The sequence below is a fragment of the Orcinus orca genome, chromosome 9, assembly GCF_937001465.1.
Source record: "Orcinus orca chromosome 9, mOrcOrc1.1, whole genome shotgun sequence".
NCBI classification, from domain to species: Eukaryota; Metazoa; Chordata; class Mammalia; order Artiodactyla; family Delphinidae; genus Orcinus; species Orcinus orca.
This window is the reverse complement of record NC_064567.1, coordinates 21,179,919-21,195,991: the sequence shown is the minus strand read 5'-3', so window position 1 is coordinate 21,195,991 and position 16,073 is coordinate 21,179,919. Positions and strand designations below refer to the sequence as shown.

Here is a 16,073-nt window from a genome sequence, read left to right as displayed (position 1 = left end):
TCCTGAGCAAACCAATCGCGCGAGATGGGTATGAGAGAGCTCTCAACAAATGCTTACAACGAAGGGCATCCCAGACTGAAAACTTAACAGGATGAGAGGACACACAAGCATTTCCTTTTCCTGTCTCCATGTGACTCTGGAACGGTGTGTGGGGGGGGACACAAGACGTTTAAAACCAGGACAACTCCAGAAGGAAAGGCCATTAGCTATTCCACTGCAATTCCCTTCAATGCTGTTTCCTTACAGAATTTAGAAACTGGAGAGAGCAGTGGTTTCCAAAGTCTCAAAGGCGTCCCTTCTCCAACTTCTTCTCATTTTCCCTTCCTGTCCCATAACTACAATTTATTTTTTTCATAATGTTTTTGGCTTTCCCCTTACCTCAGCTTTCAAGAAAAGTCATTTGAGACATTCCTCTCCAAGCCCCACTGGAGAGCCCCTCAGATGCTCACACTCCAGTCCCAGTTTCCGCCAGTCAGTCTTTCAGGAGGGCTCAGCGGCGGAGACCCCCAGAGTGAATCGCCGACCCGCGCGCGACTTATCGCTTCACGCAGGGGTAACGACGCGAGACCGGGAGAGCTGACGGCCCAGGCGGGCCGCGGCTCCTTTAAAAGCAGGCCCCGCCCCTCCCCCTCCCGGCGCGGCTGGCGGTCGGCGGCGGGCGCTACGGTGCTGACAAGATGGCGGCTGGCGGGGCTGTCTCTGCGACGCCCGAGTGCCGGATTTTGCCCTACGCGCTACACAAGTGGAGCTCCTTCTCCTCCACCTACCTTCCTGAGTAAGTGCTTGGCCCTGGGCTCGGGCTGCCCTACTCCTCGGCGTAAGCACGGCTGGGCCAGGGGGGCTGTGGAGGGCAACCGCGTCGAGAGGCCCAGGCGGGGCCTGGTGAGGGGGACGCGCGGCCTCCGGAGTCTCAGTCCAGCAGCCGAGAGCGTTGCCCGCCCCCTCCTCCGGGAGGGGTTAGGATCCAGAGTGCGAGATTCGGGTGGAAGGGCAAGGTGTGTGGCGGGGCCGAGGCGCGTAGGACAACGGGGAGCCAGGTGATGCGGCGGCCGGGTTTGGGGGTTGAGAAGGGCTTGGGGGCGGGCGGCTCATGAAGGTGGAGCAGGAGTTGGGGCTTTCGGGACCGGACGGCGGGCAAACTGGTGAGGATGTCTAAGGGCGTCCTAGGTGGTGGGAGACGGGGGACGGTTAAGTCGATTGCTGCCGGGACAAAGTGTAAAGCTGAGAAGAGTGACTGTTCCTGGGGGAGGGGGTGGTGGTCATTAAAAGCGATTAGGTCCAGGGGAGTGGTAAAAGTCACCGACGGCTGAAGAGTTGTGGAACCTATCTGTGCAAGTGGGGAGACGTTGTAGGATTTGCGGAGGGTATCTTTTCCGGCAGGTAGTTCTGAAAAAGAGAGTGGGCAGGAGGGACATTACAGAGGAGTTCCTCTGTATGATGGCTCAGAGCATGGATTTACGTAGACCCAGACCAGTTTCCCAGCCCAGAAACTCAGATATAGACAGAAAAGTATGACTTTAATGAATTTGACTTCCAACACTCGTTTGGTCTGGATCCCCAATTTAGGTGTTGAAAAGAGTTCCAGTGCGTTACAGAAAAACCGTGCGTTTTTCTGTAGCAGATTGCTTCTGAAATGCTGACAGTACTTTCATTCAGTATTTGCTTATGTCTGAGAGAAGGAGCAGATCGAACTCCGCTTTTACATACTGATAGAGATGGCTTAGTAAAGTTTTAAGATCTGTGCAGACCCTGAAAAAAAGTGCTAGCTGTCCCCCGGACCGTCATTTTACAAGTCCAGGAATGATTTTATGAACAAAACAAGTTACAAATAATATATTTTTGTTACTGAACAAGGTGACTAGATATGTGACACATACTCAAAAGTCTTCCACTTATATTTCAAAAAGTCTTCACATTTTCTCCAATTTGATTTCTCTGGTCAAATCAGTCAAATCTAAAATTGGAGCTGTGACTAGGAGAATCTAACTCTCTTGACTGCCGGCCCATTGTCCTATTCTCCAGGTCAAGGGTTGGCAATCAGGCCTTCAGTAGGATGTGGTTCAGTGAGGGGTGCCAGGTGACTTGTGACCTCATCTGGCCTGTGTGGCCTGTTGATGGCTGCTGTATGGCTGTGTCCCTGAGTGATGCTGGCATCCAGCTTTTAATGTGAGAGTGAACCAGGTAAACATTCTAGCCCTCAGCTGGAGTTGAAATGTGGCCCTAGGTACTTGACTTCTGATTTTCAGGGCTTAACAAATTGAGTCTGAAGGTAATCAGAATTTTTCTTTACCCAGGTTAGGATCACATATAGTTGGGAACTGGAAGGGCATTGTTTGCTCTAATAACTCTGGAGATACTTTCCTGGTCTTGTTAGACTACTTCCAGGGTTTCACTTCTTAAATTTCTGTCGTAGGGGTGAGACTTGGATATCACAAGTCCCATCCGAGTTATGAATAAAAAAGAAAAAGTACATTTCAAGCAGGAAATGATTTAGTGGGATGGCGACTTTACTTTTTTTTTTTAACATCTTTATCGGAGTATAATTGCTTTACAATGTTGTGTTAGTTTCTGCTGTATAACAAACTGAATCAGCTCTATGTATACATGTATCCCCATATCTCCTCCCTCTTGCGTCTCCCTCCCACCCTCCCTATCCCACCCCTCTAGGTGGTCACAAAGCACCGAACTGATCTCCCTGTGCTATGTGGCTGCTTCCCACTAGCTATCTGTTTTACATTTGGTAGTGTATATGTGTCAGTGCTACTCTCTCACTTCGTCCCAGCTTACCCTTCCGCCTCCCAGTGTCCTCCATTGACAGATGAATGGATAAAGAAGATGTGGCACATATATACAGTGGAATATTACTTGGCCATAAAAAGAAACGAAATTGAGTTATTTGTAGTGAGGTGGATGGACCTAGAGTCTGTCATACAGAGTGGAGTAAGTCAGAAAGAGAAAAACAAATACCATATGCTAACACATATATATGGAATCTAAAAAAAAAAAAAAAAAGGTTCTGATGAACATAGGGGCAGGACAGGAATAAAGAGGCAGCTTTACTTTGACTTATGTCTCGTTATCCTGGCGCTAGATTTGAAGTGGGCAGCATTCTAGTTTTGGAGTTAGAAGGCAGCCGTTTGAAATAGGAGAAATCTGTTGTTACGGTTTTCTCAAATATATTTGTAAACTAGCATTTAGTGCATATTTAACTCTCAAACACTTTCATATACAGTGTTTTTAGTCTTTATAATATTCTGTTGACTTATCCAGTATAGTTTTTATTTTAAAGCACTAAACTATTATAATAGAGGAGTAATCTGAACTTTTTCTTTGAAGGAGTATAGTTGAGTATTATGGAGCTTGAGTTTGAGAGTTTTGTGTCTGCTGGATTGGTGTGTGCCATGACTGGACTTCTAATTGCAAGTAAGGATGGCACTGAACTTCTGTTAGCAAGTGAGGATGTTATAACTTTGTATAATAGGAAGTGTGAGAAAGGGATTGACTTTACTTACTTTTGCCCTAAAATCCTAACAGCAATTGCTCTATCTTTACTGGCAGTGACAGTCATGTTAAAGTACTTTTTTTAAAATTTATTTTTGGCTGCATTTGGCTCTTTGTTGCTGCGCGCGGGCTTTCTCTAGTTGAGCCGAGCGGGGGCTATGCTTCTTTGCGGTGCGCGGGCTTCTCGTTGCGGTGGCTTCTCTTGCTGTGGAGCACAGGCTCTAGGCACGCGGGCTTCAGTAGTTGTGGCACAAGGGCCTAGTTGCTCCACAGCATGGGGGATCTTCCAGGACCAGGTATCAAACCAGTGTCCCCAGCATTGGCAGGCGGATTCTTAACCACTGCGCCACCAGGGAAGTCCTTAAAGTACTTCATAAACAGGTGTAATTTTAAGTAAAGCCTTTTGTTGAAATTGTCTACAGAATAGCAAATATTTATTGATTACAAGTCACTGATCAAGGCATTTTGAGGGGATAATAATAAAGCAGTAACAACAATGGGAAACATTTATAATGTGCCTTCCATTTGCTAGGCTCTCTTATGAACACTTAAGTGTATTATCTCATTTAATTCTCAAAACAATTATATGAGTAATCTTCATTTTCCAGCTGAAGAGACAGGGAGATGTTAAAACTTGCCTCAGGTCACACTGCTGGATGGAATCAGGATTTGAACCCAGGTAGTCTGACTCCAGATTCTGTGGTCTTAACTGTAGAGCTGATCTGCTTCTGCACAAAGGTGGAGACAAGAATTCAGAGATTTGAAAGAGTTCTTGTGTTAAAGGCACTTACATTTTAGTTGTGAAAGACATGAAGTCATGAAAAAAAGAAAAATTCGGATCTCTATTTTTTTCTCCTGCAGACTTAAAAAACGTTTTCCTTCTCTCAAAGTCAGAAAAGAACATTTTCCCTTCTAACCCTTTTAGATTTATTTGGACTTTAAAAATGTTAAAGCAGATCAAGTTATAGATAACACATTTTTATTTTGAAACTAATGAAGTGGCCTTTTATTTTTCAGTGTGGTTAAAAAAGTTTGCTTGTATTTTACTTTTTTCTGAAGTTTACAATTAATTTGGGAATTAAGAGAAATGTGTCTATGTAAATGATGATTAATTCTTAGAATTACATGCAGTCTTATATGTAAAAATATTTTTTAAACTGCTAATCTCTATACTCAAATGTTTATTACTCTAGCTAATAGTGATACTAACTACAATTTATGGAGCACCTACTGTGTGCAAGATGATTTTTGTATATAGTTTTACCTAATCCTTACAACAAACCTACAAGATAGGTATTGTATCTATTTTGTATACGAGGAAACTGAGGTCCATATAGGTTAAGTAACTTACCCAAGGTCATAGTTTTCAGGAGGCTTGGCAAGTTCTCGGACTTAAAAACTCTTGCGTGTGCCTCTAGTAACAACCACCGCTTGAGTACCTTCTATTTGTCAGGCGCTATGCTTAGGACTTAGATTGTGTTCTTTTGATTTCATATTTATAAAAACTCTGTGATAAATATTATCATTCACTTTTACAGCTAGGGAAACTGAGGTTCAGAGAGGTAAGTTAAATTGTCCAGGTCTAAGAGTTGAAAGGGTAGGAGATAGGACTCTGATCTTGGACCTCCTGACTTCTGTTATCAAAGAAGAATATTGCTGCTTCAGTATTTTACATGGCTGTAATATGTTCCTAATTGGGAATACAGATAAAAAGTGCTATAAGGTGAGAATGGAGAGAGGGAAAGATATTTAGATATATTTTATCTCGACCTTTAAGGTTTTAATGTATTAATATAAAAATTGGGAGGACCTTTGAAAGTATATTTACACATTAGGTAATTTTATTGTTGTAGAATGATCCTTCTTTTGTTTACATGTTAGTGAAAGACTTCATTAGTTTAGATAGTAAAATTGGATGCATTTTTAAGTGTTTACCTTTTTCCTGTTAGTCTACTTTATTACTTAAAATCAGACATTAATTAAAACTGTACCTTTGTGAATATGTGATTCATGGTTCAGAGTAAAAGTGATATAATTTGACAAGTAGGTTAGGAGGTGAACCTATTTCAACTATTGTAAAATTCCACATTTAAAAGTGAATATATATTTTTTCTAATTGCCAAAAAAACCCCACCCTAAGTTACTTGAGGAATATTTGCAAAATATAGACCCACAGAAGCAAAATTTAAATTACCCTTAATCCCACCACCAAAAGATAACTAATCAGCCTGTGATATATATCATTCCAGATATTCTGTTGTGTCTATATCTATTTTCCAATTTGATATTGTCCTGTTTGCTGTTCTGTATTCTTTTTCCTTCTTAATATATGATAAATATTTCCTCATGTTATTAAATATTTTTCTATATTATCATTTGTTCTGGATACATTATAATCCATATAATGATTTTATGGCATTTTATTTAATCGGCCCCCTATTTTGGGACATTTAGTCTTTCTGGGTTTGTTTTGTTTTTGCTGTTCTTCGGCCATTAGAACAACATGGAGTAAAAGTGATATAATTTGACAAGTATACTAATGTCTCATTAGTAATGAGACATTCTGCCTTACACAAACAAATCTTGAACTCATTTATGATGAGTTCTAAGATGCTGAATTGTTGGATTAAAGGTATCAATTTATTTTCCTACTGTCTGTGTAGGGAACTCTGTTTCTATGTACCCTGGGTTTACTTTGGTATTATCCTTAGTAATTCGGGATTAAGAATGTGGTTTTGGTCAGATAGGTCCTTAGAGATGTCTGGAGAGTGCTTACATAATTCAAAAGTGACATTGTTCCTTATCATTTCTTTTCCTCCCCCCCCATTTTAGATTTTAAATGGATTTTTATTTTATTAATCACATACATTTGAAAAATAGAACACATTTGTGAGATTTATTATTTATTTGGTGTATAGACAGTGATTACTATGCATATGAATTTGAGGATTTTTACAATCCCAAAGACATCTGAAACCCAGAAGTTGTGAGTCACTAGTTTCACTAGTTGGAGGTATTCAACGCCCTGGAGACTGGAGACTGTCATTCTGTTTCTTTCCTTCCCTTTTTTCCCTTTCCCTAAACTAAGGTTAGTACTGGCCTGGCTTGGGAACCTTACTGGCCAGTGAAAGTTCTAAGACTGATATTTTCAGTCTGATGATATTAGAACTTTAGGAAAATAAAGATACCCGGGATAGAGGAAGAGCTTGAGGTGGGTCTAGGACTAGAGATTGAATCTGTGGAGCTGGCTCCTAGGATTGGATCTTTGTGAACTTTACCAAGTTATGATTCTTCTCTGAGTATTATCACTTTCCTTCTGTGTAGAAATACTTTTTATCTTGATCATATGTTGGGAGGTTTACTATTATGTTTAATTTTTCTTTTTCTTCTTTTTTTTTTTTGGAAGATAGGCAGATAGCTCTATTTGCATTAACTTTCTTTGAGACTGATACAGGGACTGTGTGATGTTCTGCCATTGATAAGATGCATTTCAGCTGTTTGTGGTGATCTGACTTTGCTATATATCAGTCATTCAGAAGTCATCTTTGGAATTATGAGAGATTTTCTAGATTTTAATTTTAGAGATGTAGCTATTAGCACCTAAGAATGGTTTTCTTTGTATTTACTCTGTTTGGGATTTCTGGCACCTCTCGAATTTATAGCATGACTCCCATCAGTTCTGAAAAAATTTTGATAGTCTTCAAATATTCTTTCTACACCCTTCTTTTTCTTCTTTCCTCTCTGACTTCAATTAAATCCATTCTCTACCTTTTGTCCTGTCCCATATGTCCTTTATGCTTTTTTCTGTCTTTTTTTATCATTTTTTTTCTCTCCTTATTTCATTCTGGATAGGCTTTACTTGCCTGTGTTCCAGTTCACTGATTCTCTATTCTGGTATGTCCAGTCAGCTTTTAATCCCATCTTTTTTATTCTTGGGTTCAACTATTTTTTAGTGCTAGACTTTTCATTTGATTTTCTCTCTCTCTTTTTAAAAATAGATTCTAATTCTCTAGTGAAAATCTCCACATTGTGACATCAATCAAGCTGCTAATAAAAAGTCTGTGTCTGAAAACTGCAATATCTGGATCTCTTGTAGGTCTATTTCTCTTGTCTTTTATCACACATTTTATCTTGGTGTGTCTGGTAATAATAATTATTATTATTATCACTATTACCATTATTTTGGGGAGTAACTTTTTCTGAATACCACACATTATATTTAGAATTTTAGATACAATTACAAATTACAGTTAGTTGCCTAATGTTGTAGCATTTCTCTAGAGAGGATTCACCCATCTTCTGGCAGGCAGATAAAATAGAGGCAGATCACCTCAATAGTCAGGAACTGAGCTGACTTGAGGCCGAGTTTTGGGTTTTGTGAATGTCTAGTTTGCACAACTTTGGTAGCCCTCCAGGGAACCCAACTGAGAGACTAGGTGTTTCTAGGGCCTCTCCTATTTTTGCCTTTCCAGCAGCATGAGACTCCTAAAAGGAGGAGCTCCTTGCTTTCAGTTGCTTACTGCTGGCTTTTTAGCCTCTTGCTTTTTGCAGTTTAAGAATCGACAGATGCTTTAAGAGGAAAATCAGTATGCAGTGTCAGGTTTGTTCTTCTGTACCTACCTTTTCTATAGGATCTTAACCCCTCAGGTCTTGGATGTCATGGCAAGACCCAGTTACCAAGTTTTGTCCCGCTACCCCCTTGAAATTGCCAAAAGCTCTGCTGACTTTTCTGACCTTTAGTAGCTTTTTTTTCCTGGCTTCTCAGCTCCTTTCCTGTGCCATTAAAGAAATAGGTGGAACGTCCTGAGAGGGAAAGCTGCCCAGAATGTGGGGCTCCCTTTAACAAGTTCTTTGGCATCTCAAATCCTTACTGCCTCAGAAAGTCACTGATACCTTAAGAACTTTTTTTTTCTATTTTAAACAGCTTTTCTAGTTGTAAGAGGTAATGTGTTGGTCTGCTGCAGGCTATTCTGTCAAATTGCAGAAAACGCAGAAATCTTTCTGTGTTTAGTTCTTATGAAATAGACTTATATTTTCTAGGCTTATGAATTCCTCATGGTTATGTTAATGTACTATCCTAACACTTGGGCCCCAGATTTTTTTGCACAGTGTTTTCCTTCATTTTGCCTTTTGACACCTTAACTGCTTATTCCTAATATCTGATGGGAAAAATTAGGGACTATGAATAACATTATTTGTTAGCAATTGTTTTAAATACTAACTGACTAAAATTTGATTTATTCTTGGTTTTATTGATGATTCATAATTCTCTTTTGAGACTTGTTTATGAGGTCCAGAAATTGAGAGTTTTATCTTTGTCATAGTATATAGTTATTTTCCCTTCCTATAATGTGATTTTTATATTATTTACCTTTTTTTTTTTTTTTTAGAACTTGCATGGGAATATTTATGTGAAGGCATTGTTCAGAAGGAAGATACTTGGGTGTAATGTAAATTTTTTGGTTTGTAAATACTGTTAGTATTTAATACTTTTTAAATATCCTTATATTTCTTCAATATGACTGGTATTTATTATAGTTATCACCTATGTACTTGTTAAGGCATGTTGTTTTGTATAAATAGAAATGTTAAGTTATTTTAAGCATCCTTGAGTATGTCCCCTTTCCCCTTCTTCTCATTGTCCCCTTTCTTCCCTTTTGATCTAAGTAGTTTGATCAGAAGAGCCCTAAAACCTAATTCCTACTTATTCTTCAGCTATCAGCTAGAATGTCACTCACAGCAAAGTCTGACTTACCCCTGTCCCACCAAAGAAGTCTGGCACCCCTTCCCCACCCCTACAGTTAAATGCTTTCATACAAATATATACCCTTCTCATATATCACTTTATATAGTTTATAATTATGAATTTATTTGTATAATTGTTTGCTTAATAGCTGTCCCCCCCAGCTAGACCACAAGCTCCATAAGGACTATGAAAATTTCCCCCCTCATCATTGTAGTCCAGCATAGTGTTTATTAAATGCATACATGAGTTAATTAAGCATTTAGACTACTTTTCTTCTTTTAATAGAGTTTTGTTTTTGGGTTAGATGGAGTCATATACTGGCCATGTTAAAAATATTAAAATATTTAGTTTTAATAATAAGTTTTAAATCCGTGCTATAAACTTTCATGGTTTTCATAGTTTTTAGCAATTTCAGAGAATATTTTAAGTGAAATTGGTTATCTTGGGGTGGGGATATTGCATTTGGAAGAACTTGGAAGAGAAAGCTTCTTATCTATCTTGCTATTTTAAAAAGTTTTTATTATTAAGGTTATTTATATTATTATGGGCAGTCTTTCTAATGAGACCTCGAGAACTTTAAAGCTTAGTTTATTACAGAATCTGATTTGGCTAATAGCTTTTAATAGTTTTAGAGTATATTGCCAATATTTTGATTAACTTTAGGATAAGGATCATTTCCTCCAATTCCTTAAATATAAGTATTTAATAGAAAATAGGAAAAGTAATATAAAAAGTTAGTTGACTTTTTAACATAGTAATGTTTTTGGTTTGGTAATTTGCATCCCATGCATTCAGCTACTTAAAAAGTGTAGTTCAGTGGTTTTTAGTATGTTCATGGATATGTGCAACCATCACTGCAGTCAATTTTAGAACGTTTTCATAATCTCAAAAAGAAACTATACCCTTTGTTATGATCTGCTTACTTTCTTATCCCTGAGCAACCACTGATTTACTTTCTGTCTCTATAGATTCTGGACATTTCGTATAAATGAAATCATAGAATATGTAATCTTTGTGATTGGCTCCTTTCATTTAGCATAGTGTTTTTAAGGTTATTTATGTTGTAGCATTTAGCAATACTACATCCTTTTTATGGCAGGTAATATTCTATTATATGGGTATACCACATTTTTACCCATTCATTAGTAGATGGGCATCTAGGTTGTATCCCCTTTTTTGGCTGCTGTAAACATTTGTGTACAAGTTTTTTGTGTAGTTATATGTTTTCATATCTTTTGGGTAAATGCCTAGGAGTGGAATTTCTGGGTCATATAGTAATTCTATGTTTAACTGTTTAAGGAACTGTCAGGCTGTTCTTGGTTGATTCCCCCCCCCCCCCCCCCCCCCCGTTATTGAGGTAGTATCAAACTGATTAGTGCATATGAATTGAAGCCCTGTAAGGAAAGTGACGACCTGGAATTAGATAGCAAATCACTTGACTTCAAGTCTTTTACTTTGAGAACTTTCTGTGACAGTTGAGCTAGTCTTTTATCTTCTTTTATTTTTGTTCAGAATGCATGTATATGGACTGGCTCCATGTCTTCATCTTTTAAGTTATTTACCTGCCTATCAGTGTACATACTTACATGGAGACATACATACATTCACACATACTTTGGTAAGTAGTTCATGGTGGGGATGTTAGTTGAAAGTTGGTATATTTTTTTCTAAAATTTATATAATTAACATGTGAAGTATTGACTGGAAGATATTTATGAAACTTGTTTATGAATTCTTTCCGTAAACAAACTGAGGCATAGATTTTAAAAGAGCTGAAAATAACTTCAAGTATGACAGAATAGTTTCTTCTAGAATTTAGAATTTTAGATGATTAGAAAATTCACATATCTAGGTCTGAAAGTTTAAGTCTTGACATCTATCATCTCCATTTTCTACAACCTAAAATGCTACTATGGGTGACAGGTTAAAGAAAACTTTGTTTTTTATTTTTATTGCTACATTGTGGTATTTGAGTCACAATTATGGCTTTTCACATTTTTGGCTATCTGTGCCATAAACAAATTATTGGGTGCCTCTAACTCCTGAATAATAGCCAAGCCTATTTGAAGTTATGAGAGAGAATTTCTGGTGATGAACTATCTGTACCTATAATAGGACAATAGAAGGTAGGAAAAGCTAAGTTCAGGTGAGTGATAAAAGCAGTAAATGCTACAGAAATTAGAGGTGAGATTCAGAGAATGGAACTTCTACTGTTGGCATGGGCTTGAGGAGAGACTTCTTGGAAGAGGTAAATGAGCTATGATTTCCTTTGTGTACAGATCTAATTTATTTCACCATTCTTCGTGTTTCTTGAACGCAGGAATTTATCTTTACCCTTGTGCATATTCAACAACTATTTGGGAAATTGGGTTAACATTTGGCATTTGTTGAGTTAGTGAGCATATCAGAACCAGGAAGATGCTTGGAGGTAGACTTTTCCCAGACAGTATACAGGGCAGTTGATACAGGCTGGATCATTGGTCAGGTACTTCTTCCTTATATATTATATATGTGGACTGGTGTCCCTGCCCATATTTCTCTCCAGAATCACCAGTTTGTAGTACTTTAAGTAAATCTTTTTCTTTTTATTCAGGTTTGTTTCATACATACAGTTACAAAAGATACTGTTTACTGAAGGTGGCTTGGCTGATGGTGTTCCAAAGTCACTTGCTATATTCTATTCCCCTCTGAACAGCTAACAGTTATCCTACCCATTATTTGACAGTGAACTCCTCCCCTCTATTTATTTATACTTTATGATTTTGCATATTAGGAGAAATAAGCATTAACTTATCAATGTACATTTAGGAGATTTGCCGCTCCCTATTGCAGAAATTTAAGTGTAATGAAAACAGAACTCTTTGAATTTTATTTTATTCTTTTGAGGAAATTTAGTAAGATATTATGAATTTTTTACGGTATTCTAACCTGCTTTTCCAGTGCATTTAGGGCAGTGATTATGTTTATATTTATCCAAAATGTAATGCATGAATTGCAAATTAATCCTCTAGCAAGTATCTAATACTATTGATAGAAATGTTACTATTGCCATTAGATTTACTAGATTTAGTAGAACAATGTTTTTGAGATGTCCTTGAATTATGATGGGCTATTAGGCTGCTATTAAAAAGTAAGTTTTAGGGCTTCATTGGTGGCGCAGTGGTTGAGAGTCCGCCTGCCGATGCAGGGGACACGGGTTCGTGCCCTGGTCCGGGAAGATCCCACATGCTGTGGAGCGGGTAGGCCTGTGAGCCATGGCCGCTGAGCCTGTGCGTCCGGAGCCTGTGCTCTGCAACGAGAGAGGCCACAACAGTGAGAGGCCCGCGTACCGCAAGAAAAAAAAAAAAGTAAGTTTTAGAATATTTTTTAATTATGTAGAGAAAATCTTCCAGATATAATAGCATGTAAAAGACCCACAGATAAAAAAAAACACAATGCCTTATTAAATGGGTTGCTCTGATTTACCTTTAAACACACACACCCACCCCCTTTTGTATGCTTATGCATATAGAAAAAACTGCAAAGAAATTTACTAAAGTCTTAACAGTGATTATCTTTGGGATGTAGTAATTGTGTTGATTTCTATTTTTTAATGGCTTTTCTCTGGACATTGCCCAAAGTTTTAAATTTTATTTTATTTTAACAAATTAATACATTTAAACAACAACAAAAAAAGTAGAGGTTGTGTGTGAGTGCATGTGATTTGCTTGTTCGTTTATAAACACAAATTAAAGGATCTTAACCCCATGTTAGTGAGTTTGAATTTTATTTTTTGGAAAGTGAGGAGCCATCAAATAATTTTAAGTGGAAAAGTGATGTGACTAAAGTCAGTGGTTTAAAATTTAAAAATTTAAACACTCTTGATAAACAACAAGGTCCTACTGTATAGCACAGGGAACTATATTCAGTATCCTGTGATAAACCATAATGGAAGAGAATATGAAAAAGAATATATATATGTATAACTGAGTTACTTTACAGCAGAAATTAAACACAACATTGTAAATCAACTATACTTCAATTAAACTAAAAAAAATTTTTTTTAACATTTTTTTTTTTTTTTTTTTTTTTGCGGTACGCGGGCTTCTCACTGTTGTGGCCTCTCTCGTTGCGGAGCACAGGCTCCGGACGCGCCGGCTCAGCGGCCATGGCTCACGGGCCCAGCCGCTTCGCGGCATGTGGGATCTTCCCGGACCGGGACACGATCCCGTGTCCCCTGCATTGGCAGGCAGACTCTCAACCACTGCGCCACCAGGGGAGCCCTTTTTAAACATTCTTAAGAGCCAATAATTTCCATTTTTAGTATTTAATTTTGAGCAGCAGTCTTCACATTGGGGCATGCTTACCCCAGGGAGTTCATGTACACTTTCCAAGGGATACATAGGTAAAAATAGTTTTAAAGGATTCGATTTCCTGATCTATTGTTATTGTATATTCTCTCTTAAAAATTGATCAGCCTGAGAACTTGCCTGTGGTTTAGGCCCTTGCTACTCAAAAGTGTGGCCCACTCACCAGCAGGAATGCCTTTACTAGTTGCTTGTTAGAAATGCAGAATCTCAGACCCACCCCAGACCTACTGAGTCATAATCTGCATTTTTAACAAGAACTCCAGGTGATTTGCCTGCACTTTGAAGACTTCTAGCTGTCCCATATCCTATTTCATGATTGCAAAAGAGGCATGCCTCTCATCTATTCCATGGAGTGTAAAAATCTTCAGAGTGCCAAAGGACTGTTACAAAAGTTCGTATTGAAATTGAGAAAGTGAATGACTGGAAAAACAAAAATCCTCTTGTAAAATAGGTGGCTCTCAAGTTCTTTTTTATTTATTTTTTTGGCCACACCACACGGCATGTGGGATCCCAGTTCCCCAACCAGGGATTGAGCCTGTGCCTCTTGCATTGGAAGCACGGAGTATTAACCACTGGACCACCAGGGGTGTCCTCAATTCTTTCTTTTTAAAGGAAACAGAAGGAAGACGTAATCAACTTGTCTGTTGGTAGATCATAAAAAGTAATTTTTAATGATAGCTCATTATGTGATTTTTTTTTTTTTTTTTTGCGGTACGCGGGCCTCTCACTGTTGTGGTCTCTCCCGTTGCGGCGCACAGGCTCCAATGCGCAGGCTCAGCGGCCATGGCTCACCGGCCCAGCCGCTCCCGGCATGTGGATTCTTCCCAGACCGGGGCACAAACCCGTGTCCCCTGCATCGGCAGGCGGACTGTCAACCACTGCGCCACCACGGAAGCCCTATGTGATTTTTTGACGTATAATTCAGAAGGTAGTCAAAAAATAAATAGTACTAGCAGAAATTCCTTCTGTTCCCATGTATTTGTATAAGCAAGGTTTTCAATGCATACATCTATAAAAACAGATATAGACTTGATGCTGAATCTCATTTTTATTCTAACAGTGATATTCATCTGTATATACATGAAATAATTGTAAAAAACAGAAAAAATCCTGCCCATATCTTTGAGAATCACTATTAATACCATTTTGCTCCATATTTAATCATTATCTGTCGAAGTGCATAATATGTTTATATTGTTTTGGTCAATAGTGTACTTCTAATAGCATCCAAAAGAAATTTTTTAACTTTCTTGATCAAAGCCAAAAAAGTTTAATTTATACTTTTTTCCAGAGAGGTCATATAGAGTGAAATATAAAAGACCCTGCAGCATAAAAGAATTACTACATTAGTTAAAATTCTGTAGGGAAAGTTTAAGGAAAAGCAAGAATAATATAAATTTTTGACTGTATGGGAAGAAGCTGTACTTTTAAAAAATAGATGATGTTTTTATTCTGTTGGTACTGTTGAAAGAACAAACATAATAGCTTTATTTAAAATGACAATATTTAGAGTACACCGGAAAATACAAGTTTTGTAATCATTATAAGCTATGAAAAATTTTGCTTGCCAACTTAAAAATGGTGAGAATATGCATAGATTTTCAAAATTATTTTAGGGAATATTTGAGCAAAAAAGCTTGAGTACCATTAACTGACAGCAGTAGATCCCAATCTTGTTTGCACATTCAAATTAGTTGGGGAGCTTTAAAAAATCCTGAGGCCCCCAGGTCATGAAACAATCTATTCTTTTGGGCCTAGGCCCAAGATACTAGACTTACGATGAAGCTCCCACAAAAATGGTAATTTTTCTATAGTTATGTACATACACATCTGTTTTTTTTCAGTAATTACATACATACACATAGCAAGTGATCTGAAATCTAGAACAAAAGGAAAAAGATAAGGAAAATAGTTAAAATTTGAGACGTGGAGGTTAGCCTTGATCCAGAAGGTCCACTTGCTCATTTTCACAACACATGGCTTAGTGAGAAAGTGATGGTTTTTAATCAGGATGCAGGACTTGGTAAGTGGGACTCAGGCTGGATTTCAGCTTTTCCTCCTCAGTGGGATCTTGTGCAAAGTACAACGTGATACAGCAGCCCAGCACCTCTACCTAATAAGTCTAGAAAGATACCAGAAGAAATAGAGAAGAAATTAAAAAAAAAGAAAAGAAAAAATTTCTGCGCTCAAGAAGGGTTCAAGTCATTCATTAGTTTGAAAAGGCCTACTAAATGTGAAGAGACTAAAAAAAGTACCCACAAGTAATATACATTCTGATGTAGGAACTTGGTGCTAGAGAAGCTGCTTGCATGCATACATCAGCTGGGCTTTGGGGGAGCCGTGTATACTCTAGGAGTAGGATGCTAGAGAAGCATCTGTACTGTAGAAACTGAGAGCTGGAGAAAGCTACATGTGCTGAGGGAGTCTTTTGGGCAAGGATACCTGAACTAGGAAACAAAAACACCCCTCAGTTCATG

At 38.2% G+C, this 16,073-nt stretch overlaps 1 protein-coding gene across 3 annotated transcripts in view; it reads left to right on the top strand.

The window, feature by feature from the left end:
• The first annotated feature begins 426 nt into the window (after nt 1–426).
• MKLN1 (muskelin 1) overlaps nt 427–16,073 on the top strand; it is a 187,448-nt gene continuing 171,801 nt past the window's right edge. Inside the window, exons 1-2 of one of the 3 annotated variants that reach the window (XM_033432437.2) lie at nt 427–775; nt 8,892–8,946. In XM_033432437.2, coding sequence (XP_033288328.1) covers nt 442–775; nt 8,892–8,946 — 389 coding nt within the window. In that variant the 5' untranslated portion in view covers nt 427–441. Of the gene's footprint in view, nt 776–8,891; nt 8,952–16,073 lie in introns of those variants that run through there. The other 2 variants (XM_004272186.3, XM_033432438.2) reach the window with 2 other exon arrangements.